This window comes from Magnolia sinica, chromosome 18 (genome assembly GCF_029962835.1).
Source record: "Magnolia sinica isolate HGM2019 chromosome 18, MsV1, whole genome shotgun sequence".
NCBI lineage: Eukaryota > Viridiplantae > Streptophyta > Magnoliopsida > Magnoliales > Magnoliaceae > Magnolia > Magnolia sinica.
Genome location: NC_080590.1, coordinates 12780217 through 12795552, shown reverse-complemented (window position 1 = coordinate 12795552; position 15336 = coordinate 12780217). Strand labels below are relative to the sequence as shown.

Below are 15336 nucleotides of genomic sequence, written 5' to 3'. Positions count from 1 at the left end.
AGATTGAAGACATGGTAGAGATTGTTATGGACAGATGTCTTAAATCTGTCTGTTGGTCTGTCGATGATATATACAGGGTTTCGATGACATCGATGGCAGCCGTCGATGACATTGAAGGTTGCTCGATGCCATCGATAATTACAGAAAATTTCACCTCTGGTCGCTGAACAGTTTTGGTCCGTCTTCGATGACATTGGTGGACCTTCGATGACATCGAAGATTTTACGTAGATTTTCTGCGGAAATGAAGATTTTGCAATTTTTGTTTCCTATTCCGATTCTACTTCTTTCTAAACTTATATAAAGGGGTGTATGCGGGACTGAGAGGTATTCTAAGGCTTTCTAAAGGAGTTTCAAGGGTTTCTAAAAGGATTTTAGGATTTCTAAAGGGTGTAGCAATGGTGAGATTCGAGGTTGTTCGAATCGGGTAAGTCCTCTCTCTTTGTAATTTCTATTTTCATAGTGGAGATCTGTCGCTTTGTGCCGTGATTTTTTCCTGAAAGGGTTTTCCACGTTAAATCTGTATTCTCTTGTGTGTGCTTGGTGTTATTGGATTGCAATCCTAAATCTAGATCTGTGTGATTCCACAGTACAAAATCCCAACAGATTCGAGATTGTTCGAATCGGGTAAGTCCTCTCTCTTGTAATTTCTATTTCATAATGGATTTTTGTTGCTTTGTGCCGTGGTTTTTTTTCTCAAAAGGGTTTTCCACGTTAAATCTTTGTGTTCTCCTGTGATTGCTTGTTACTATTGAATTGCTATCCTAGATCTAGATCTGTGTGATTCCGCAGTCCAAATCGCTAACAATTCATGCATCGTGGCCTGCTTGAGTTTTGGATCTGGTCCCATTCTATTGTAAAGTTCATCATAAACCTTGAATTTAGCCTCACTTATTATTTTCTTAGTAATCTTTTTGGCATTTCCATATTTCAAGATTTTTATCGTTTTCCAATCTTTTGTTAGGCTTTGACACATGCACGTTTCTTATTAATTGTTGTACATCATTATTTCACCACCAAGTTTTCTTATATAATTGACTTGTCCTTCTAGATATTCCTAAAGTATCTTTTAAAAAAAAACTAATTGCTTGCAAATGTTTAGCCCCCAGATGCTTTCTTTTTATGCAGAAGAATGTTGAACAAAACCTCATCATTTTTACAAACTCTTCCATTGTTTATTCAGCAAATGTGCTTTTTCCCTCTCATTTAATACTAGCTTTTCTTTTTCTTTTTTTTTCTTTTTTGGAAAAAAAATTCCATATGCCTAATCATTTCAAAAAGGGAACGATCATGACTATAAAATCAACACCACAATTCAATATGCTTGACAAAAAATTATCTTTGTGGTGCCTCCTAGAGGCAGGCTGCCACTAAATAAGCACATGCGTGTACAGACGACATAGATGGTCCATGATTGCAATTCTAACATAAGAAATTTTATCCTCTGCTTAGAGGAATATAATTTATGGAAGTTTCAAAACACACACAATCCGAATAGTTGTTCAGGTCAAATTTGCTAGATCTCGCAAAGTTCACTTGTTTTAGAATGTTTCCACAAACTTTAAATTCTTAAAATTTGTTACTTCATGCAGAATCGAATTTGTAAGAAGTAACAAGAGAAATAAAAGTGGCATTGCGAACCAACTTCATTCATTTCGTGGATTGAGAATCCTAACTAACCGAATCAATTCATGCACACAAATGCATCTCTTATAATTCTCTGCACCAGTGTACAGTTCCATAGATTCAAATACTAAACTCAAGTCATCGTTGGAAGAATTAAAAAAATCGATTAGTGTCACATATTGGACATGGATATAAATTAGCGATCGGCTGGAAAAAAGAGGCTTACAGGGGGGGAAAAATTAGACTACTGATACTTTTAAACAGAGAAAAATCTCAAAAGAACACTAAAAAATAAGGCTCCCGACCCTAATTTATTTGTTAGCACTTAACAACATATGTGCACATGCATATTCCAGACACTCATCCTCATAGCCCAGCAGATTTCTTCCATTTCACGATTGACTTGAGAAAATCCATGACCTGCACAAGCCCAAACATTTTCCTGGCATAAGAATACAAGAAACTCGATCCCGACTTCTAAAAAGCATTGCAGAGAACTTATACCTCAGATGGATCTCTTAAAGAGTAGAATGCATTGGATTCTTTTGGCACTGATGATACTAGAATGCCATAACCTTGATTCCCCTCCCGTAATACCTGACAAACAACATCAGATAATAAGTGAATGAACAAAAGTTATAGAGCTTGTATGAAGATTCACACAGTACTAGCAGCTGGTTGTGCACCTTAAATGCATCTTCATCGGAACGGTCATCTCCAACATAGATAGGAAGCACGTCATCACAGTTACTTAGCCCTGTGCCATTTTATAGGATTAGCAAGATACATATTAAAGAACTCATTCTACTAATTTGCCCACACTCAAAGATACAGTACTTAACATACCAAGTGATTCAAGTAAAAACTCAACAGCTTTCCCCTTATCCCAATTGATCATCGGACGGACCTCTAAAACCTATTCAAGATGGTCTAGTTCATGTCATTCACAGGTGAAAGTTCCCAAAGGGAGATTGAAAAGATCACCAATCACCGGTTTAGATATTACCTTCCGCCCATGTGTTAGTCGCAGGCGTGGGTAGTCTCTTAGGATGTCATGGACACATTGTGCGACAGTAGTCCAGTTCTGAGAATTAGAGAATACACGATTTCACACTGATGACTTCAAAAATAAACTAAAAGTTCACGATTTGGAAATAATACAAAAGATTGATTCAGGTGTTTGTTGAATTAGCCCTTACATTCTCATCTACAAGTCGGTAATGTACAGAGACGCAAAACTTATTGTTCTCAACCTTTGCGCCTTCTATTCCTTTAGTCTTCTCAATGAGGGAACAAAAAACCTGCCATTCAAAAGCATGATCAGCATATTTAACTGGAGAAAGACCCATTTCTGTGTGTATTTGTAACTGAGCCTTACCTCATTGATCATGGGTATAAATTCACTAGCAGGTTGGAATAGATTAACCTCCTTACCCTATAAATCAACAAAGAAATTTGCATCCAGACCACCATTAGAAGTCTTCAACAGAACAACAAGTAACATGATTGAAGGATAAGAAGCAAAGAATAAGACATATTCTTTGTTAGTGGGTAAATGATAGGAAATCGTGTTATCGGCACATTGCTAGAAATGATTCAATTTTCCATTGGCCTACCATTGGAAGCAAGGTCTCAAGCTTCCCTGCTTGGAGAAAATGCCCCCAATGGCTGAAACAACAGACACAGAATCTGATAAACATTTATACGTCTTTCTACAAATTCTACAAAATCTAACTGCAAAGACTGAATGCAGAAACACTGCAATTGGAAGCAGAGAATGCTCACCATGTTGTCAGTAGATCTAATAGAGTTTGGATGGTCACTAACAGACACAGGGCGTGTGACTGAGCCCATTATGTCCATTCCATGACTGCCGGCATAATAGAGTTGGGGTAATCCTATGAATTCATAGACCTGAAATTGATGAATGTTACCATTAGATATTGATTGAATGGAATGTCTCAATCAGATATTGCTAGGGAGAATTTCTAATTTTACATACAAACAAAATGAAACACAAATCGCTCCCTAAGGATGTGGTGTGAAATAGGGATTGCATTCCCAGAATACTGTTTTAATCTAAAAATAGCCATTGCTCCAGTACCTTATCACGGCATCTTCCACTAATTATTGCTGTTGGGAAATAGTTTGCAACATCCCGCACGGCTTCACGCATCTGTGAAAAAGTTGCAACTGATTATGATGTGAAGAAAGCCTTTTAGCCGACTTCAGCATAGAAAATAACCAAATGCTGTATGCATATGAGACAAAAGATCAACTAACCTCACTAGACATAATAGCAGCGTCAGGGTCATCTACGATTGGTGAAAGTGTTCCATCATAATCCATAAATAATGCAATCCGCTTGCCTTCCGCACATTTCATGATTTGCTCAAAAGAAGTTAGAGCAGATGGATATTTCAACTGCACAAGTGGAATAGAATATGAACATTAGCATCTAAAAAAACAAGAACTAAAAGAAAATTTCTTTAGCTTTGGATACCAGCAGAAACTAAACTTACCACCCACAAGTGATACGCAGCATCATTTTCATCTGACACGGCTTCAATATTTGAATCCTTGATTAGCATTTTGCGAGGTGATGAGGATTTCATAGCATCCAGCCAACTGTTGGCACGGACGTCATCAAGTTTTCCAGGAATCGGCTTTCTCCAGGGCATCGTCAAATACAATGCCGAAGGAAATGACGACGCTGGTGGTGGGCAAGACAACAAACTAGAATGCAGGCCCAATCTCGACTTGTTTGTGGGAACAGGATCAGCGAGAAGAGGGGCAGGCTTCAAGTCCATTGGATCCAGATCAAGTTCTATGCTTTTGTGCTAAAACAAATGTGTGTTATTGAAAGCTGGTTGAAAATGAGATTGTCAGATTTTTGTACTCAATGGAATATGTATCAAACTCTTTTATCTATGAAAAACTCTCTTCAATGTTTTCTTGTCACTGCTGATACGCGTGCAGTCCATCAAATGTAGGCTTCCTGAAAATGACAGTCACAAATGTGTTAAAAGAAGAATAGCAGCAAAATGTAGTTTGAGCATCCAAATGTGGAATTCTCCAGACAAAGGGTGGAAATGATCTAAAAACTCAGATGAATGGAATACCTTCTCATTTCCAGAACTACAGTGCATTTATGTCAGGTGACTGAACATTTGTACAAGGAAGCCTTCTGCATGATACAAATGAAATAAACACAATTAAATCCTTGTAGCATGTCTATATACATATAACATATCTATATAACATAAAAAAATCACAAAAAAAGAAAAAAAGAAAAAAAAGAGATGATGATGCAACTGTTGCCAGCCTAAAATGTTCACATGCCAAAAATTTTGTGGCAGATCATTAATAAGATTCCATAGTTGGTCACCTGTAACTCACGAGAAAATTAAGAATGACCAATTCCAACAATGAGGGATATAACTGCGCTATGGCCTAATATGGGCGACTGGGAAGACAGTAAATGGCAGTGCCTGCAGGACCGAATCAGTTTTGTTGAGCAACTCTAGATAAACTACTACCATTAATCAACTAGGGCTACGACAAGCGTAAATGTTGGATGAGTCTGGCCCAGTGATTATGAGGCCTAAATCTCACGCCCAACTCCATCCCATGGGCCGTGAGGTACAGCCCATGAGCCTTAGCCCAAATAGCCCAGTGAACCATCTAGAAACGGTTGTTAGGAGGTTAGGAGGTTAGGAGGCCATTAACTGTAGTTCAACCGACTGCTGTTATATTGAAATGATCATATTCACACAAATTCTCACGAGTTCTCATGAGAACTCATCCAACGTGGTATTAGCATAAAATCAGAACAGTACATGTGATGCAACACTCCATGAAACCCGACATTGATCGTATGCAACATTAATAGAGGGTTGAGTCATGTCTTCTCTTCAACCGTGATGATAAATTTGAAAAATACAGATAATAGCCTGTAATAAAAGAAGTAAACCGGCGGAGCATTTTACAAAATGATCTCACAAAATGAACGGACGGTGTGAATATGGCACATACATTATGTAAGGCCCAATTTTGGGAGCAGATTAGGTGTTATCATGTGGGGCCACTTTGATGGTTTTTGGTATATCCACACCGTCCATGCGTTTTCCATAATCCCAAAACTTAAGCAGATTCATATGTCAGGTGGACCACACCATTAGAAACAGTGGTGAATGACCATTAAAACCTTTTATGGGCCACATAGGTTTTGGATCAAGCTGATATTTACATTTTCCCCTCATCCAAGTTTGGTTGACCTTATAATGAGGTTTGATAGAAACTAAACATTACAATGGACATTATTGTAGACCCTAAGAAGTTTTAATGATAGGCGTTTCACTATTGTTTCTGATAATATGATCTACCCGAGATTTGGATCTTTTTCACTGTAATGATCTTGAAAAATCGGATACAGGTGTGAATATAAAATCTGTGGACCAAGTTGAGCCCTACAGTAAGAGTTGCGCTGTCACTGGTGAGGCGGTACCACTGAATGCCTGGTGTGCCAGGACGCAGATTTCCTACTAAGGCTGCTAGGGAACTAGGTGGAGCCCACCGTGATGTTTGTGAGAAATCCACCCATCCATCTATTTTTCGAGCTCTTTTAAAACATGAGAACAAAAATGAATCAGATAGTATCAAGTGGACCTCACGAGAGGAAAAGCTGGGAAAAGAAATGGCTACCCATGAAACCTTCCTGGGCTCCACCTGGATTTCTATCAAAACCGCTTATAATTAAGGTCATTACCACTTGGATGAACTGAAAACACATCAAACTTAGCCTGATACGAATTTTTTGTGGCCATACTAATGTTTCAACTGTGGTTGTTCAATCCCCCTTGTTTCATCTCGTGTGGCCCATTTGAGCCTTGGATCGGCTCATTTTTTATTGCATGTTCTAAACTGAGGTCGCAAAATGGATAAATGCGGTGGATTCATCACAAAAATCATCATGGGCCACATAGGTTCCAGGAAGTTGCCGCTAAAGGCTTTTCAGGAAATTGGCGTTGGACCTCGTGTTGTGCTGCCGTCGCCAAGTTTTGTGGGCCAACAAAGAAAGCAATGGGGATTTAATTCCTACCATTAAGAACTTCTCATTGCCCCCAAAAGTTTTGGATGAAGCTGATATTTGTTTTGTCCTTTCATCCATATCTTTTTGACATTACGGATAGGTTGGATGACAAATAAAAATTATGATGGGCCCTAAGAAGGTTTCAACGATGGGCATCATTGTTCCTACTGCTCCATGTGTTGTGATTCATTTGAGCTATAAGCTTCCATCAGCGACATAGGAGTCACCATGCGGAACTAGGTGTTGCCAGGTAAATACCAATTGCACGCCGGTTCTTTTGGTTTGACCTTTTTTAACATTGTTGGCGTATGCAGGGTATATTTTTCAAATTTATCATCAAACGGTGGAAGAGAAGACATGACTAACATTATGTTATACACACATACACACACGCATGCACTCAGTTGGGCACCGGTTCCCTGGGAACTCATTTCCAGTGATATGAGTTCAAAATTTGAACTGTTCATATGATGTGGCACCTCATAAAACCCCCTAATGCTGAACTTTTGTCCTAATCTAAAGATTTAGAGGGCCATGAAAAAAGAGAGTCATATCAAGGGTGGAAATTATTTCCTTTTGCTATAGCCTACTAAAGTTTTGGATCAAGTTAAAAGTTGGATCCTGGGGGTTTCAAGGGGTGCTGCATCAGTTGACCAGTTCATATTTTAAGCTTGGATAACCATAAATGAGTTCTCAAAAGATTCTCACCAAAACTTGTGAGAGTTATTGTGCAGCTATATATATATATATATATATATATAAAACTCTCCTCATGCTTGCCCTATTATGTTGACCTTTGATCACTAAATTAATAAAGGAAGAGACTGCTTAATGCTCAGCCCATATTTTGTTTAGGGTCTGTTTGGTTGCACCCAATACATGAAATGTCATGATATTTGGTGCAACAAAACTTACCCTTAAGGATTGAGTAAATAACAATACACACACATTTCATTTTCACACATGATTCATGATACATATTGGCTGACACTTTCCAATATTTTAAACCATTGTTAAAACTTGTTGTCGGTTATCACAGCCGTCACAGCTGCCTATTTGGAATAAATTAAAACCACTGTTAAAGTCCGAGGTCAAAACATTAGATGATGTATTATGGATATTTTGGAATTAATAACAATAATTATTTATTTTATATATATATATATATATATATATATATATATATATATATATATATATAATTATTTATTTTATATATATATATAAACATCTGTCTAGGGTGATCAATGGACCAGGCCTGGGGTTAGTTTCATTCTCCATTTTGAACTAGTCAGGTCAAGCCTGATATGATGGCCACCCACATTGGAAATTGATTTTGCTTGGACCTAGACCGGGTTCGGGTTTGGGACCATCGATGGCTCTACAGCATTCCACTACTTTATATCCAACAAAACCACCTAAAAAGAGCAGAAACCTTCTACGCACCAACCAATAGAGAAAGGTATGGTTCAAAAGATATTTTTTTTATCCTTTAGTTGAGACCCCAAATTTCACCCAATTCCCTTTGACTAGTCAATATATTTATTTGATCGTCCACCTAAAAATTTTGCAACGTTTCCTCAATCCATGAGTTTGTACATGTGGGTAGGCCATCGTTTGATGATCCGGACCATTGGTCTGGTGGCCGGACCACACCCAGATTTGAAGATCCTAGTCATCCATCATATATATGGCATTTTCTGCTGAATGTGGATCGTTGGTGTATGTTTTATGACTCCTATCTGGTGGCGACTCTTAAACAAAACCCATGGCCTTAGTTCAATGGCAAGCAGACGGTCCGGATCTCTGACCGATGATCTAACCCAATCATGGATGGAGCATGATCCGAAAGTTCCTTTGAGAAGATGATAGTAAACATTTGATTTTTTTTTTAATTTTTATTTTTTCTACTTAAGACTTTGGACCGCTCACTGTATTACTTTTAATCATCCATTTGATAGCTACCAATTGGATGGCTAGGATTACTTGAACGGCGTGATTCCTGTGATTTCAGAGATGGTCCATGTACAAACCACCCCCTGTCTGGGTACCTGAACATGAGTGCCACAAGCGGGGACGGGGAGTCACTATCATTTAAAAAACGGTGGTGAACTATCATATAACTCTTGACCCTTTTAACCCTCTATTTGCAGGCTACCTAACAAAGTGTTGGAAATGTCCCGTCACGCCACAAGAGCCACAAGCCTGGTGGGGTCCTCAGATCAAAGGCCCCACTTGCATAAACATATCACCGAAGAAGAAACGTATGGTTCCACGTTCAAGATTGCCAGAATCCAACTGGAAACGGATTGGCTACTCCCCGTGCCACGAGCCAATGGCTGGTGGTTAGTGTTCTGTGGGCCCCACCATGATGTATATGTTTCATCCATGCCGTACATATATTTTTGTAGATAATTTTATGTTAAGATACCAAAAATAAGGAATATCAAAATCTCAAGCGGACCACATTACAGGAAACAGTGTTGAATGAACGTTCACCATTAAAAAACTTTTCGGGGGCCATAAAAGTTTTGGATCAAGCTGATATTTGTTTTTTCCCTTCATCTGGGCCTGTATGACCTAATCAACAGATTGGATGTGAAATTAACAGTACAGTGGGCCTTAGGAGGATTTTAACGGTGGATATCCAATCACTATTGTTTTCCTGTGGTGTGGTCCACCTGAGATTTATATCCCTATAATTTTTGGGGTCAAGCCCTAAAACGATCCGTAAAAATGGATGAAAGACATACATCATGGTGGGGCCTACAAATCACCGACCACCAGCCACCGGGGTGGTGGTTGGGGTAGTAGCCAATCCGTTTCGAACGCAGCCATATAAAAGATCTACGCAGTCTCCTCTACCCAAACACGTGCAATGATCGGAATCCTTGTTCTGTCAGGCCATCATGTCAATAAGCCGCATTCCATTAATCAAGGAGATTGGACTACGGTAGCCATAAGATCAGCGGGCGACAGGAGAAAAAAGTTAGAAGAGTGGTCCAAATTCAACTAAGAAACTCACAACTGTTGGACGGTTCCAAATGTCCAATAATAGTGATTTTCGTCCTGTAGCACATCCATATGATGGCCCTCCAAATCAACAGACCTGATTACTAGACGTGTTTTCCACGTGTGTGCCTTGCGAGGAGAGCAGGCACAGCACTTCTATGCAACGACTTCCATACACTCGCCGAGTAAAAGAATGGCCAACGACTAAGGGGTCAATGGGCCTGGTTTTTGAATAGGTCCGGCTCGAATGCCCGGCCCGAAACAGTAAAACATCCGGGCTGAGACTTACCCGAGGCCCGGCCGTTGACTGCCAAACCAACGACCCAAATCAATGGTTATGATGTGCTATCAAGATGGATGGAAGGAGGGTATTAAAAAATAAAATAAAAAATCCCAACTCTTATATTATTCGAGACCGTCAGTATTCAAATGAAAATTGCCAAATAATAAAAGGATTTGATATTCCAATCTAAGAGTTTTTAACTTCTAAGCATCCCCCATCAAAGTTACGGCCCACCATATAAACGGTTTGGATCATCCAAAGATGAAACACACCTGAATTCCCGACGTGTACCATATTGCTAAATTGCACGAGGGTTACAGGATTCAACGAGCGTTTTCACCATGAATAGAAATCCAAGAATTTCCATGTGACTTCTCAAGAGACATCTTACTGCATTCTTGCAAACAATACAGAGAAAGCTAATCACATCATATTTTGTGAGCGAATCATAGCCGTTTATTGGCAAAGCTTCGATTTCTCTATTAATATATGAAAATTACAATTATTAAGATAAGAAAACGGCATTGGTAACTCACCCTTAAAAAAAAAAAAAAAAAAAAAAGAAAGAAAAGAAAAAAAGGTCGGGGAAGAACGATTATCGAGATTATAAGAAGATAATTGGGTGTGTTTGGCGATGCCAAATATCATGAATTTCATATTAATCAGTCTAATTTGGTGCAGGTTTCATGATATTTGGTGCAACCAAACAGACCTTTATTCTTTCGGCAAAAGATACGAAACGATTCCAAAATCCGTTCTATCCATTGACCAAAGATACGTTACAATACCTGAATCGATTATAACTACTACTTGCACGTTCCTTTCGATTGAGATAACATTGCTCACAAATCACAAAAACTTTAAATAAATGAAAGGGAAAGACGATAGTAGCGTACCAGTTTCTCAAGAATCCTTGCTTGTTTCTTTTGGAAACGAGAGGTGAAAGAGTTTCGCGAATCTAGAAAATTACGAACAAGATTTCTGACTGCAGAAGACGAATAAAAAACCTTTAATGAGAGAGAGAGAGAAAGAGAGGGTGGACGAAAACCAAGAAATTGCAGGGAAAGGAGAGAAGAAAAGAAGAGAAGAAGAGGGAAGGGCGGTGGGTATTTATAGAGTTCCGACTTCAACGTGACGTGTTCGCCAGTTAATTAGAGGTGGTTCAATGCGGAAACCATCAAGGTTTTACTCTGTACGCTCATGCCCACGTGGCAATGAGTTCAAAGTCCAACTATTCTATTCGCATTCCCATGTTAGTCCGGACGCCGGATTTTCTGCTAAAGCCTTTCCAAGTAAGTTACGGCGCTGGGATGGCAGGTGGGGCCACCATTATGTTTCTTAAAACCACTTCGTTTTTCCGTTTTTAGGGCCTGTTTGGCCGGGTGTATTAGATGGTATTAGATGGAATTGTATTCCTAATTCTATCTAATACATGTGTTGGCACGTTTGGAAAAACTATGAAATAGGATGATGAAAATTATTTTGAGTTTGGCGCCGAAACCGTGGGCTGTGTGGGCGGGATTTCGCCATCCCTCTCCTTGATTCTCTGAATCCCACGCTAGGATTTACCGGAGAAGGGTGGGGGCTCCACTCGTGGGTCCCAACATGATGCATATGTTTCATCCAAGCCGTCCATCCGATTCTCCGTCCAATTTTAGTCTTTTAATTCAACAATAAAGTCGATCCTTATCTAAGGTGGGCCACACCTTTAGGTGCAAGGGAACTGAAAATCTCGAGCGTCAATGACGCTTTGTGTTGCACGAAGTTTTGAAGTGAGTTTCTACTCGTCGGACTCATCATGAGGCATCTGTTAAATCCACACCATCCACCTATTTATTCCGGTCATTTTAACCCCTGAGCCAAAAAACCAGGCTTATCCAACGATCAGGTGGACCACACTACAGGTGACAGTGGTTTGGAAAACTCCCTCACTTCACTGCGGGCGTGGGTGGGGTGTCCCCACTCGTGACCCCATGATATATCCAAATCCATGCCTTTATAAACCGTTTGGATGTTTGAATGGCACATAAACATCAAGGTGTAGCCTAGTAAGGTTTCAATGGCAGTTAACTCTTCCTCCAGTTTTCCTTCTAAAAATGGATGGACGGGATGGATTTTTTATAAACATCATGGTGGCCCACATATCATACCAGTGTAGGAACTTGGAAATCCGCATCCTGTCAGGCCGGACGCGGTTTGGCTGGTGATCTAGCGGGAGCAAGCTAGCTACGGTTTTCTACTGTGTTGTCTTGTCTGAATCATTTTGGTCTTGTTCTATTATGAGGTTGCTAAAGTGATGAAAGAAATGATTTCTAACCAACATCGCGGTGGGCCCATAGCTTCCATCTTCCTGAAACTGTACTGGTAGGTTGGGACACAACCCAAAATGCCCTAGTTACCGGGCTAATCTTGAGATGAGCCAGGTAAAAGTGCCACATACGCATCAAATGCAGAGCCTCAACTGAAAACGAAATACCTATCAAATGCAGAGCCTCAACTGAAAATGACGATTTTGCCCTTTCCTCTATGGGCTTGCGTCTGGCGCGCATGGGGCATGTCAGAGTTTCATGCCCGAAACCAAGGTAGCCAAAGGCCAGCGACGACATGAGTCTCAACTTACATCCAGCCACACCGACTTCACAGTTCGTGCAGAGTTCCGCGTTGAGAGTTTCATGCTTCTTTTTTTTTTTTTTTTCCTCTTCTTTTCTTTTCTTTTTAGCTAACAGATTTTTAGTCCGTGGCACGTCCTCGGTGGGGTCCAGTTGTCTGGCTCGCTCTCGTGAGAGTGAATACTATTTTAAGTAGCCAATGCATTCTCCACTGGATTAGTCCGCGTTTTTCGGAGGAAATCTCTCTCACCTACGCAATAGGGAGCGGTGGGCATGAGCTCTATATGGGGCAACCCCAATATCTATGTGCCTTCCACCCTTTCGGGAGCGGATTAGGTGAGACCCCAGCCTCACCCAATACGGTACGGCCCTTTCAGTGGGGCCCACATTGATGTATGTATTTTGTATCCAGGCTGCACATCCTTTATACATATTATTTTGGGCATTACCCAAAAATGAAGCAGATCCAATTAACAATTAACCATACCATACGAAACAGTGTTGATTGAAAACACTACCATTAAAAATTTCTTACGGCGCACCTTAATGTTTTAGGTAGTGTTTATTTTCCATCCAATCTGTTAATAAGGTCACATAATAATCCTGGATGAAGGTAAAAAGCAAATATTAGTTTCATCTAAAACTTTAGTGCCTCATTAACGGTGAATCACTACTTTTTCTCATTTTGTGGTCCACATGATAATTACATCTTCATTTTTAAGATTTTTGGTTTATGTGGCGCCTCAATGTGACGTGGTTGTGACAGGAGCCCAATATGAACCGGAACAAGAAATTTTAGAATCCACTTTTTCATTTTTGGAAGATGAAAATGTCCATTTTTCATGGCTACTCCTCGAATGGCGAGCTCTCAATTGAAGGGTTCTTTTGAAAGAGAATGTGAGTCCCACTCAAAACTCAAATTCAGCCTACCTCTTGTTTGATATGATTTGTTCATTTTAATAGGACAACCATAAATCGATGAATGATTTTTTCTAATTTTCTGTTTGAAGTTTTTTGTAGCCTATAATTACACTAACATTGTTAATGTGCACTAATTTTGAATTATTTTATTTGGTGTGGTCTATTTGTGATAAGTTTTGCTCTCAAACTTGAATGATGATAAAAAATTAAAACTTCTTACATATGGATGAGTTAGATTTGTTTCATGACAACTCAATGGGCCTTACATAAGATGTGGATTGGTTCTAAATGTGGGGCCATTGCTGTACGAGTGTCATTTGATCATTTCCTTCTTCCCTCCTTATTTTTTTTTCATGGGAGGGGAGTAAGATGTGAAAGGGAGGGTGATGTTTTTTCCGCTCCTTTCCTTTCTTCTTTCCTTCCCTATTTATTTTTTGGTTATATATATAATTCGGTATGAATGGTGAGAGTTTGTGAAATAGAAAAAGGGTGTGAAAGAATATTCTTATAGATGATTTTTTTAATAATGGAAATGATGTTATAATAGATGAATTTTGTAAGAGAAAAATATTGTAATGTATGAAGATGATAAATGTTATAATGGATGAATTTTGTAATGAAAGAATTTTTGTAATAGAATAATGTTGAGATGGAAGTATATTTATAATGAATGAATGTTATATGGTGGATCATCGATATTTACTATGGATTGTTGATATTTTCACTGTAAATCATTGATATTCACTGTGGACAGCCAACATTTTCATTATAATTACAAATATTTACTGTGAGAATATTAATTGTTTACTCTTAATATCTGAGCTTCATAGTGAATATCAACGATCGACAGAGAATATCAACGATTTACATTAAATATCAACGATATATAATGAAAATATCAGCAATCCACAATGAAAAAAATTAAGAAGGAAATGACGAAATGACCCTAATGCGAAAGGGCCTCAATTTTGAACCTATCAACATCTAATGTGGGGCCCATTGAGTTGTCTTGAGGCAAATCCAACCCGTTCACAAGTAAGAGGTTTTAATTTCATTTTATTAGCCTAAGATTGAGGTCAAATCTCATCACAGATTAACCACTTCGAAGGGAAGTGTTCAGTATTAATGTGTAAAGTTAATGTAGCTGTAAGCCACAAACATCTTTAAAAAAATATTAAGAAGACCCTTTTCAATTTTAGGTGGGTCCACATCTATTTTGAAACGGTCCATTCACTTCCCAAGTCGAGAACATGCCTTATTAGGGACAACTGTGGCAAATGGATATTTTTGTCAACCGAAAAATGAAAAAGTATATTTAGGGCTAGAATTCCTTATTTTCATCCATGTAGGGCTCTTGCTACAGCCGCATCACCTTAAGGGCCCATGCAGACCAAGGATAATTTCGTAAAATAATGTAGAATGGATGGATGACATGGATACATAATAAATCCATCAAGGAGGGCCCCACGGTATGGTGTGACCCTTATTTGGGGTCACTTTGATTTATTTATTCTATATCCATTATGACCATTTGTTTTTGCTAAATCATTTTAAGAAAGAAACGTAAAAAATAAAGAAGAATCAAATCTCATATAAATCATACTTATAAAAAACTGTCTTGATTGAGCGCCATATCATTAAAAACTTGTTAAGGGTCATTGTAATGTTCCAATAATGTTTATTTGCCATCCAACATGTTTATAAAGTCAAATAAATCTGATTAAATAATAATAATAAAAAAAAACATACACATCACTTGACAATTGAATCTACTTTATTCATAGGTTAATGTCC

The 15336-nt window shown here is 38.8% G+C and overlaps 1 protein-coding gene across 2 annotated transcripts; it reads right to left on the bottom strand.

The window, feature by feature from the left end:
• Nucleotides 1-1707: 1707 nt before the first annotated feature.
• On the bottom strand, nt 1708-11102 carry LOC131233406 (probable trehalose-phosphate phosphatase F). Of its 2 annotated transcripts, XM_058230101.1 has the most exons (13): nt 10909-11102; nt 4748-4812; nt 4148-4623; nt 3909-4049; nt 3730-3801; nt 3411-3539; nt 3004-3060; nt 2825-2926; nt 2632-2709; nt 2472-2541; nt 2312-2382; nt 2130-2222; nt 1708-2045 (listed from the first exon to the last, which is right to left on the bottom strand). In XM_058230101.1, exons 3-13 carry the CDS (start codon nt 4433-4435, stop codon nt 1992-1994), a joined length of 1155 nt encoding a protein of 384 aa, XP_058086084.1. In that variant the 5' UTR covers nt 4436-4623; nt 4748-4812; nt 10909-11102; the 3' UTR covers nt 1708-1991. The 2 variants fall into 2 exon arrangements, with proteins under 2 accessions (XP_058086084.1, XP_058086085.1); XM_058230102.1 differs by lacking the exon at nt 4748-4812.
• Nucleotides 11103-15336: the final 4234 nt, after the last annotated feature.